This window comes from Aptenodytes patagonicus, chromosome 2, assembly GCF_965638725.1.
Source record: "Aptenodytes patagonicus chromosome 2, bAptPat1.pri.cur, whole genome shotgun sequence".
NCBI lineage: Eukaryota > Metazoa > Chordata > Aves > Sphenisciformes > Spheniscidae > Aptenodytes > Aptenodytes patagonicus.
This window is the reverse complement of record NC_134950.1, coordinates 47,096,038-47,108,353: the sequence shown is the minus strand read 5'-3', so window position 1 is coordinate 47,108,353 and position 12,316 is coordinate 47,096,038. Positions and strand designations below refer to the sequence as shown.

At 42.1% G+C, this 12,316-nt stretch overlaps 1 protein-coding gene across 1 annotated transcript in view; it reads left to right on the top strand.

Moving 5' to 3' along the window:
- The window catches only part of LOC143157390 (chloride channel protein C-like), an 83,126-nt gene that overhangs the window by 53,142 nt on the left and 17,668 nt on the right, over positions 1 to 12,316 (top strand). Inside the window, exon 13 of the mRNA XM_076332217.1 lies at positions 11,742 to 11,921. Within this exon, the coding sequence (XP_076188332.1) occupies positions 11,742 to 11,921 (180 nt within the window). The remainder of the gene's footprint in view (positions 1 to 11,741; positions 11,922 to 12,316) is intronic.

The window sequence follows — 12,316 nt, the reverse complement described above, 5'->3', positions numbered from 1 at the left end:
ATGTTGTACTGTAAATTATCAGATAGATGCAGTTACCTGATCTGCTTTTATTATAATTCAGAAGCGGTGAGAAAAATGGCTTTCCTGTAGCGAGATTTTTAAGAGAAACAAACTTATAAGAAGTTTGAAAGACTGGTTTGGTGCAGTTGGTCAAAACCTTAGGGAGAAAGTTTGGAGGCGTGAACAGGCAGGTCAAATATAGTGAGTTTTGAAGCAGCTATCCTGTTCCTCTGGTTTCTGTCACAAGGCACTTCTCTTACCTGTCCAAAGCAAGGTCCCTGTTAGAGTGTGAATGGGACTGTCATGGGGTTGGCAAACCTGCTGCAAGTATTGGGCATGCTGTGACAACAGACGGGAACTTAATAAGAGGTTCTGGTTCTTGCTGTAAGGTCTATCGTGAATCAGCTGTAAGGTCCATAGCGAGTGTAACACAGATCCCTTCGGCTCATGGAGAAGTCTTTCCACAGACGTCTTAGTTGCCACTGCAGCCTGCCTGATGTTGAAGGAGGGATAACAAATCCACACTGACTTTTGGTGTGTTTTCCATTTTGGGGGAGTCCCGTGAAACCGAAAGAAGTGACTTCTGCACACTTTCCGCAGAAGGAAAGGCACTGAAGCAGCATCTGGAACTAATCACCTGTGTTTCACAGCTCACTGGTGGGCAGCGAGCGAGCCGCTCTGGCTCCTACAGGCCCTTGCATAAAGCACGCACACAGCGACTTTCAGCTGTGGGAAACTTGAAATGGCTTCTGCTGGCCCAGCGAGGAGGAGACTGACTCCCTTTTGGCTCACCTGGGAGGGCAGGCTGCCGGTACTGGTACCACCGCAGCCTTCAGATTTGGTAGCACTCAGGTGGAGCGTGCACATACACACACACACAGAGATCGCATCCAGCCATCGAATGGGGTATTCTACTAATTGGTTAAGTCTGCTCTGGTGTCTGGCCACCATTTGGCAGATACTGACAGTTTCCACTTAAAGGCGGCCAACCTCACCGGAAAGCCAGCTGTGCCGGCAGAGCGGCCGATCTGATGAGGGTGTCATTGAACAACTGTTTGAACTCATTCAAGAAATGGTGGGTCTGACTCGAAGCAGGCTGAAATCCCCTGGGGGTCTTTGCTGGGTATGGGAATACAGACATCGATTTATGTAAGAGTTATACTCAGTGTTCCCGGGTTACATGTAAGGATATCATCTTCATGCTGGTGCTGGGGACTGCTTCCAAGTTCACCTTAAGCTGAAATGGATTCTCTTTGCTGTTCACATATATGTCACTTTTTCTGTTCCTGTGAGAGTTGCTACATCCTCATAAATATTAGTAGCTTGTCATAGTGGTTGCCATGATGGAAAGAGTTATTTATTTACAAAGAGGAAACAGATGGCACAAAATACTTTAATGAATTTCAGCATGTTTGAGAAATGAAATGCCCTTTTTAGAAATAAAATCAGTTTTGCAAAGCTGTTAAATGTTATTTCACACAATCACAAGGGAGGCTTGTTCTTCAGTACACTGAGTGTACACAGAGCCACAGCAGAAGTAAGGCAAAAAAAGGGCACAGAATGGAGTAGTTTTATGAAAAACCATAAAACCATGAGCATAGTTTTATTAGCTGCTGCCATTCAATACGTGGGGTTGTGACAGTAGGTGAGTGAGAGATGAAAGCGGCAGCAAACAGAAAAAGCCTGAGGAAACTGAGTCCTGGTGTTGGGGATAAGGAAGGAGAGAGAGAGAAAACAAGTCAGACACAAAATCCGTTCCCAGAATTTCGGGTGCATATATTGACCGTGTTTCATTATAAATACACTGTCAGGTGCAGAGAGATCACCACTCATTTTCTGGAAGAGCAGATAAGTAATACCAGCATTCATGGTCTTATTTTTAACTGGGATGTAAGTACACACATATTCTCCGCTTGTAGTGGTGGGTCCTTGCCATAAGTCATAACCGATGAAAAAACATGTGCTACACATGAATGGTACTTAGAGAACAGGGGGGTTAGTTAAAGAAATATTTTTTTAAAATGATGAATATATGTGGAAAGTGGTACCTTATACTATTTTTATGAAAAATTAATTATGGTTCCCAATGTGCTTGTGGTGTAAGAAGTGGGCTAGATTTGTTTTAGAAATGGGAATGCTGAAGTTTGAGGGGTTAAATGCCTTTCCCAAGGAAGTTGATTGTACAGCTGGAAGGAGAAGTGCTTTTGCTTGAAATCCTGGTTATAAGTGTCAAAAACTTCTATTTACTGGACTGGGAACAGTATCTCCAGATACCTAGCATTATGTTTTAATAACCTGACTACACTTTTCCATTAGAAAGTGCCTAATTCTTGGAGGGACTGAGCAATTTGAAATATTTTTCATATTTTTTCCCATCCGTATTCCTTTAGTTTACTCATTTTGTAGTCTGTTAGACCTAAATCTCTGTACCTCATTTTGACTAAAAGGTCATCTGATAATCTGTGTCTGATTATTAAAACATACATTGCTGTCCCTGTCCATTCCCAAACATTTTAAAGCCAGCATTTTTAATATACTAGTCGGTGCTTTCTTGGACCAGGCAGAGTGGAAAAGCTAAGGTGGCTGGTACAGTACATGAGGGCGGAGTCCCTGAATGAAGCTTTTATAAAAACTGTCTCATAGGAGCTTTCCTCTCTTCTTTCCAGTTTGGATTAGTTTTTTTGGCACACATTTGCAAGAAACTCATCATGTCATTGCATTCAAACTGCAAGAGCCAGCTTAGTATTTTGCAGATTTCCCTTGGAAATTGCTCTGCGAAGATCTATCCAGAAAACATGCATTTCCCTGTTTGTTTGGTATAAGCAAGACCATGAGGTATTTATTTTTTTGTGCTCAATCTACTTGCTTCTCTCACTTTACTCCTATGGAAGTTTGTTTGAAACATTTCTTTGAATTTAAATAGCTTCTACTGGTGTCATTTTGAAAAATGACTTTCTTTGCCTCTGGTTGGAAGGGCAGGGCAGATGGATTTAACAACATAAGCTTAACACTTTCTTTTTCTTTTTCTTTTTCTTTTTTAAAAGATTCCTACAGGCTCAGATAATAACTTGGAAAATACAAGGATAGCTGAATCATTCCCATTCTGAATACAGTAATAATAAGTAGTATGTACACTAGGGTTAACCCATTAGACATCAAGATACCTAATCCATCTTTAGATCTTACTCTCTGTGTACATTTATACACATTCATATGTGTACTCTCTAGAGCCGGCTAGGTGTTGCTTGCAGGGGTCCTCCTTTCTTGACCATTCAGCTGAGCAGCCTCAGTGGGAGCGTGTTTGCTCCCGGCCCCCTGCGAGCCTGGGTGCTGCAGCATCCCCCATGTCTTGGAGATCCCAGGTGAGGGTTCGGATCCCTCACAGCTGAGGTGAGAACCCATTTCGGATCTCTCACATTTCCACCAAATGTAGTCTCCTACAGGTCATGTCTGTTGGATGCCAGTCTTCAATGGCCATGGTGCAGTGCCTTGTGTTGGACTTGCAGCGCTGTTGATATACGTGTAAGGGCTGAGAGCAGGTGTGTGCCAGACAGCTGCTTGTTTGGACTGAGACATTTCCACACACGCTACTAATCATGTGGGGAAATGCACAGTTCTGAATAGAAACACCAAGTGAGTTTAGATGCCTTCAGGTTTGGGTTGAAGTAGTAAGCAGGCACTGTCAATAGCTCTGAATATTTAGATGCCTGTACTCCCCTTAATACTGACATGGCTAAAGTAGGCTGCTAGTTACAATTTGTAAATTTATTTTTGGACTTGCACTGTGAAAACTGAGTCAAGAACTATGAACTTCATGTTTTTACCTACAGTTTCACATGTGGTGCGCTGAGGCTGTAGTTTTTAAGCTGTTTGAGTAATTCCAGCATGTGGATCCACTCACACAATCCTTTACCTGCTTATCCCAAGGTCTCATGCACAACCTAATTCATTTTTTAAAGCTAAATGCCCTTGTATAAACAGCTACATCTATGCAAAGTGGGTAGGGACTTCTATTTTTCTAACTTAGTAGTATTTTATACTGATAGTGCTGGTGGGAAAAACTTCATGAGGGATAAAGGAACAGAAAAGCAAACTCTTGGCAAAACCCCCCCAAACATTCAACATTCTCCGCTCCCCCCTCCCCAATCCATCTCTTTTCCAAAACACAAAGGCTTTCTTATCTGTTTCCTTTGTTTCTTTTTTGTTCTGCAATTTTTCAAGCATTAGAGAGAGACAGTTTCCCAGCAGATTATGAGACCTTGTGGAAACCCATTTGTCTTTAGCATACAGTAGTTGCTAAACATATATAACTTTCAAATCCTCTCTGGGAAATAAGTGACAGAGACATCCAGCTAACCCAAACACCACATTTCACAGTAAGTGCTGTACTATCAAAAGGTCTTTAGACTGAATAGCTAAATGTCACCTCATTTAAGGATATTGAGGGAGCCAGGGCCAGGGGATGCTGGGAAGCTTGTCATCTTACAGTAAATGAATATATTTGTAGATACACTGAATGGAGACTGAACTCTGCCAAACTTTTGGCTCCTGATTTAGAATCATAGACTCATAGAATAGTTTGGGTTGGAAGGGACCTCTAAAGGTCATCTAGTCCAAACCCCCTGCTGTGGGCAGGGACATCTTCAACTAGATCAGGTTGCTCAGAGCCCCGTCCAACCTGACCTTGAATGTTTCCAGGGATGGGGCATCCACCACCTCTCTGGGCAACCTGTGCCAGTGTTTCACCACCCTCAGCGTAAAAAATTTCTTCCTTATATCTAGACTAAACCTACCCCCCTTTAGTTTAAAGCCATTCCCCCTTGTCCTGTCACAACAGGCCCTGCTAAAGAGTTTGCTGCCATCTTTTTTATAAGCCCCCTTTAAGTACTGATAGGCTGCAGTAAGGTCTCCCCAAAACCTTCTCTTCTCTAGGCTGAACAACCCCAACTCTCTCAGCCTTTCTTCACAGGAGAGGTGTTCCATCCCCCTGATCATTTTCGTGTACCCTCTTCTGGACCTGCTCCAACAGGTCCATGTCCTTCTTATGGTGAGGGCTCCAGAGCTGGATGCAGTACTCCAGGTGGGGTCTCACCAGAGCAGAGTAGAGGGGCAGAATCCCCTCCCTCGACCTGCTGGCCACGCTTCTTTTGATGCAGCCCAGGATACGATTGGCCTTCTGGGCTGCGAGCGCACATTGCTGGCTCATGTCCAGCTTTCCACCCACCAGTACCCCCAAGTCCTTCTCGTCAGGGCTGCTCTCAATCCCTTCATCCCCCAGCCTGTATTGATACTGGGGGCTGCCCTGACCCAGGTGCGGGACCTTGCACTTGGCCTTGTTAAACCTCATGAGGTTCACATTGGCCCACTTCTCGAGCTTGTCCAGGTCCCTCTGGATGGCATCCCGTCCCTCTGGCCTGTCGACCGCACCGCTCAGCTTGGTGTCATCTGCAAACTTGCTGAGGGTGCACTCGATCCCACTGTCTATGTCATTGATGAAGACATTAAACAGTACTGGTCCCAATACGGACCCCTGTGGGAGGCCACTCGTCACCAGTCTCCATCTGGACATTGAGCCGTTGACCACTACCCTCTAGATGCGACCATCCGACCAATTCCTCACCCACTGGACAGTCCTAGAAGAATTTCTCACTCAGTTTAGTGTTCAACTAAAACAGGGAAAGCAAGGAGTTGTAGGCCTTATCTGCTGTGCAAAGTTCCACTGAAAACTGATTTTAAATAGATCTAATGAAACAAAAGCACATCACTAGCTTGCATGCACTTACATCAATGCATACAGTGATTTTATTCATTTAATTTAACTTTAAATCAGTTTAAATATGTCTATTTCAGGGGTTAGCACTGAGTGGAGCAAATCAATTTTAAAATTAGTTTAATTTAAGTGGTGTCCTTTTCCAGTGTAAGGAGGTTTTGTAGAGCTCTTTGTTTCCCTTTAGTGATCACAGTGGTATTCTGTGAACATACTTAAAGAACCATTTTTTTCACAGAATTCACTTGCAAAACTAGTGAATTGTCATCTGCACATGATTAACATTTATGTAGTACATATATACTATTCTGTTATATAGTGAAATCAATATTGGCATGTAAATTTTGGATAAGCTTTTTCATAGTTCGCTTTTACCAAATGTCTTGTTGAAAAGAAAATTGGTGGGCCTGTGACAATTATGTAGAAATCTTTTTTTATAAGTTTTTAAGAAAAAAAAATTGTATTTAAATGTAAGCAACTTTCTGCAATGTTGTGAGTTTATTCACAATGGGGTTTCTTTAAAGATGATAGAGTGAAAGAAAGCTAATATAAATAACTGTATTTATAATGTAGTAGCAGCTACAGGCCTTCATAGCAGTGTGGCTGGTTCTGTACTAGAATGAAAATTATGAAGTAAATTTGTTCAGATTTTCTGGCCAAATGAAGTGTATTTAAAAAAAAAAGAATGCCCTAGTCTCAGAAAATGCATGAGTAGTAGAAACTAGAACTGAATAGCTCTAATACTTGCCGATGTTTATAACACAGGTAAGTAATTTTAATGACCTCCAACCTGATGATGTTCCCCTAAGCTAACCAGCCTGCCCTCTCAATTTTTCAGAGTCCTGACTATGCTCAGCCTAAAAACCACTACAAGCATTAAGCAAACCCCAAAACAACCTCCTGAGAACTATTTATACAAGATGCGGTGGCCAGTCAGGGCAATAAAACAATGGTTTACAAGAAGCCCAAATAAAACCTAGGGCTGTCCTGAGCAGCACGGCCTGTGGCGAGTCAATGGGTAAACATTCTCAGTGCAGAAAGAGGAGGACGGGAGCGACAGCTAAAAAAGACGAGGGCAAATCTGTGAATAAATCCAAGCAAGCAGCGCTGCCTGTGTTCTCATGCACCTTGGTCCTTGGAGTGTGTTTGAGTTAGAATTATGCTTCTCTCCCGCCTGCCTTTAAGTCCTTTTAATCATTTGAAACGTGCATAAAATATAGAGTAAATCCTATTTGAAGAAAAGTTCTCTTGTAGTGCGTGTTGTCTAAGGAAAGCTCCATGTTATGATTAGATCTGTTATGGTTAGATCCTTAACAATTTATTTCAGTGGGAAAACTTCCATTGGATTTAATGGCAACAGGGCTCGAACTACATTTCCATGAATCATTTCAAGACAGTTTACCATTCAGGGATATTGGCTTCTTACCAAATGACTGTCTTATTTAGATCACAAGAAAGATTGTCTTCGTTCCATGTTATATCCAGTCCCATGGATGTGCTCTTGAAAGGAACCTGAAACCTGGATATCATAACTTTGGTGAAATAGCCTTAATACTTTAAGACATTACACTACTATAGTGAATTACATTTTGGGAGAAAATGTTCTCACATGTCCTATAAAAGAAAAATTTACACTAGATCTATTTTAGTAGTGTGGCTACAGCTCTGTCTCTCTCCTTGAGGTAAATCTAATCATGTAAGAAAGATCTACTTGATAAAATCCAAATGTAAGTACCTCTTGTTATTCCATACAAAAAGGCATTTTCAAAATGGTAACTGAAATGTCCTTGCTTGAAATTGCATTGTGAAACTGAGGGCTTTGTTGCATAAATACAAGCGTGCAGCAGCAGTGGCAGTCACCAGCTAAGCAAAGCGTCCTTGGGAGGCATTTGAGCAGGGTCGTAGTTGTTAAGAAGGGACCCACCAACGGTGGGGACCCTGTCTGCAGGGGCTGATGCCTGAGCACAGTGTACATTTGTTGTCTAACTGGCCCGCGGGCAGCGCTACTACCTGGAGGGCTGTGAGCACGGCCTGGGCAGTTGGCATGGCCGTTGGTGGGCTAGTGTGCATGTAGGTGCCTGGGATGGTTTTTAGGCTCCTGTTCACTGTTTGTACTCTCCTTTTGGCTCTTCTGCGAGTTTTCTTTGCCATCTTTGGATCTTGGCTGTTGCTGGGGAGGCTGATCCTGGTAAAGGTGTGTTAAGCACCCATTTAACAACAGCCTGAACCCCCAGCTACACAGAAGGAGGGGTGCCAGGAGACCATGGTAGGTTGTGGGTGGCAAATGGAGACTACCATGATGGGGAAGGCTGGAGACCTGTGACTCCTGGCAGTAAGAAAACGGTTCCTTCTCCACTTTCAGGTCTGCAACTGCAGAATAGGTTTAGTGCTCTGGAAGCAGATGGAGGAGGACACATGATTTAGTGACAGCAGCCGTAGGTGAGACACTCAATGCCTTGTTCGCTTCACTGTCTACCAACAAGGACTCCTAGGTATCTGAATTTAGTGTAAGGATTCAAGGAGAACTACCAGCAGTAGCTAAGGACTGAGTGAGGGATTACGTGTGAAAACTTGAGTCATAGAAGTCTATGAGACCAGATAGGCTGCATCTAAGGATGCTGAGAGGGCTGGCCCATGTCTTTGCGAGGCTGCTGTCTTTCATCTTTGAAAGGTAGTGGAGATTGGGGGAGATCTCCATGATGGCAGAATGGCAAGTATTGTGCCTGTGTTCAAAAAAGACCAAAAGTTCAGCCTGGAAAACTACAGGTCAGTCAGCCTCACTTCAGTCACTGGGAAAATCATGGAGTCCTCTTGGAACAGATTTCTGGGCACGTGAAGGAGAAGGTGGTTATCAGGAACAGTCAGCATGGATTGACCAAAGGTAAACCATGCCTGACTGACCTGATTGCCTTCTATGCAGAAATGAGTGGGTTTGTGGATGAGGGGAGAGCAGTGGATGTCATTTACCTTGACTTTAGCAAGGCTTTTGACACGGTCTTGCATCATGTTCTTGTACCCAAGATAAGATGTTACAGTTTAGAGGCTGAACTGGATGGTAAACTAACTGGTTGGGTGGTTGGCCTTAGAGGGTGGTGGTTAATGGATCATACACTGCCTGGAGGCCTAACAAGTGGAGCACTCCAAGGTCTATCCCTGGACCTGGCCTGTTTAACATTTTCATAAATGACATGGAGGAGACAACAGAGTATACTTTCAATAGAATTGCAGATGTTGCCAACGTGGGATGGTCAGGGCTGGACCACTTGCGCTGTGAGGCTGCAGGACTGGGGCTTGCTCAGCCTGGAGATGAGGAGGCTTTGGAGGCACCTACCAGTGTGCCCCCCCTCCTCCCTTAACTACTGGAGATCATTGAGAAGATGGAGCCATGGTCTTCACAATGGTGCATGGTGGACAAAAAACAAGAGGCACAAGTTGAAACAAGAGATGTTCATACTGGATATGAGGAAACACCTTTTCACCATGAGGACAGTGGGGTAGTGGTACAGGCTGCCCAGGGTGGTTGCACGCCTCCATCCTTGGAGGTTTTTAAGACCCAACTAGAGAAAGGCCCAAGCACATGATTTGAGTTCATGGCTGAGTCTACCTTCAGCAGGAGGTTGGACTAGAGAACTGCTGAGGTCCCTTCTGACTTGAACAATCCTTGATTCTTATGATCCTGTAGATACAACTCCAGTTTGGCTTGGTGTTTTTCTGAGAAGCAATATATTGGTAAAGGCTTTCTTTAGCCAATTCTATTTAAAGATGCCTTGGCCTTGTAACAGTCTTTCATAAAACAACTCTTTTGCCTGCTTGTCTCCTCCACAACCCAAAGCAAGGTTATTCTTTACAGCAACAGACAGAAGACTCATTGAAAGAAATGTCACTGACAATGAGCAGTGAATCAGCGCCAGTCCTTAGTGTGTTCTTACATCTGAAAAAGCTGACTGCTGGTAATTCAAGGTGTATAGTTGATGGAGACAATACAGATGCTTTATAATCCCAGACAAAGCCAAGATCACAGAACCGTATAACGAGCTATCCCTCGCTTTTATACAAATGACTGATTTGACAAAACCTAAGGATCTTTCATGGACTTCTGTAATAATGTGGAACATTTGCTTTCCATGCAATAGAGCAAAACTGTGAAGTTGTGAAGATGGAAAACCCACACGCTGCTAAGAAATACACTCTAGAACCTGCTGGAATGTAACAGCATTCACATTGCTCTTATTTAAAAATCATTGGAGTTTGTACATATATTTCATGTAATTCAGGAATTAGCTATTATCATTAATCGTGTTTTCACATTGTGTCCACTGTGCTAGGTACAGTACTTTTAATAATAATAATACAGTGTATAGTATTTCTAGACAAAGCTTAAGACAGGCAAATACATATTTTTATCTGGCCTACGGAGATGGAAAAGAGGCAGAGGATGAACAGGAATCTACTCATTTAGGAAAAATAAAATTCCTCTGGTGGAGTGTTTTATGCAACAAACAGCCACAGCAGCACAATTCTGACAGCAACTCATCCTGAGCAGCATCTATGGTTTCCACTGAATTCCATCACTTGTACTGCATCAACTGATAGCACTCAGTGAGATGAAGAATGAAAAAATCCATCTCTTTGGGATTTTTAGGTTTTGTTTTCATCAGTTGATACTAAATTCTGCACTCAGCCATTTTGATTTGCAGGGTAAACTACTGCTCATTTCAACTCAGAAGCAAAATGTGGTTCAGAGAGGTTGAGTTTTCCATAAGTTGGTGTTCTGGTCCCTTGAAATGTGGATCTGTAATAAGATGGTGTTCCAAATTTTCATTGCCTGCAGTCTGTTTCATATAACTGGGGATGGGTATGACTTGATTCAACGCATATAAGACTGTTCTTTTTCAGGATTCATTTAAATCCATCCCAGTTTAGAAGAAGAAGAAACTTGTTCACAGCTGTGTAGGTGCCGTGTAGGTGCCATGTATGAAGTGCATTGTCTTCTCAGTTCAGTTACTCTTAGGCAGGTGGTCACATCACAAACCATCAGAGTAACTGGCTTGAAAAAATAACCTTGTTTCTTTCAGGAGGGAGGATAATAATTAACAGCATATGGAAAGAGTTGCTTTTACCACAGGGATGAAAGGTACATTGGTAAAACAGGATGTGGGCAAATTTATGCTCCAGTTGTCTCTGTCTGTGGTTTGTGTCAGCCTGTGTCTGAACAGGAGATTCTGGCTTACGGTGTGTCCAGATGATAGTCAGAATAATGAATGTATTTTTTTGAAAATAGAAAATATAAAACAAGCTTAAAACTGGAGCAGTTCATTGACTTCAGTTGTAAGAATCTGGCCTACTGTAATTCCATAGAAATTACTCCTGAATTTTGCAGAAAGTATCTTTTTGTTTCATCCTACTGTCGGAAATAGTGGGTACACGTTTTCAATTTTGTATGTTCATATTTCCTGAAACTTTGCCTAGAACCTGAAAAGTGTTAGAAAATACTGGAAAATCTGTATATGATTTGTAAGCTATCTTTGAAGGGGTTATCTTTCTAGGTGCTACCGTTGCAAAAAAAATATTGCAATGATAAGAGTAAGCCTGAATTTCTCCAAAGTGCTTAACTTTAAACTATTTTATATCAGCCAGAATTCCAGAGGATTTCAGCTCAGATTAAAAATATTTTTTTTAATGTGAAAAGTCATGGAAATTGATGAATGAGTCTTACAATATCCTGTCTAGGATGACCACGTCATGCATATGGTTGAATTTATCATGTATCTCACATAAAGAAAGGCAAAGCTTGATAAGCAGTTTTATTGGGCAATTACTTTTTTTTTTTTAAATTTGCAAATAAAGCAGATTGATTTCCATCTTGAAGTAATTTACTAACACATTATAAACTCATCAAACACTAACGTGGTACAGTACGCCTCATTTCCTGCTTACTAAATAATCCTTTGGCTGTCCGCTTTGTGTTTTTCAGGTTGAATCTGGAATTGTTCTCTGCTGGGGACGTCATGGAGCCTGGCGTCAGAGTCCTTCACCTGAAGGAAAACATTGCCTCCTTGGCTCGGCTTCTTGCAAGTACAAGCCATGGCGGATTCCCAGTGGTTTGCAGGCCCAAGCCAGACCATGCAGAGGTGTTCCAGGGAACTATTAAAAGGTAAAAATGCTATCAAATTGGTGTCATGTGATGTTTCTGGCCATTTATCAGATTTTTTTTCTTTAAGCATCTGTTTATGAAGATTATTTGGGATGGATATGAAACTTGTTCCTACTTTCTTTAGCATGGACGGCAGGTGTCCTTTAAAGAAACGACCTAGGTCCTTTCTAGTACAAGGTTATCTATTGCATCAGGGATTTCTTGAAACAGCACCAATGAAATGATCTTACGGGAACTGTGAAAAAAAGGAAAATTGCCCTTCAGAGCCTTAAAGGTTCACTGAAACAGTAATTTAAAAGGATTTGAATCTAGTTACTCATGAAATGTCCTATGCCAATTCAAAGCTGGGCCGCTCTTTCTTCACAATTTTTTCATTTTATTAGTGTATACTTTTA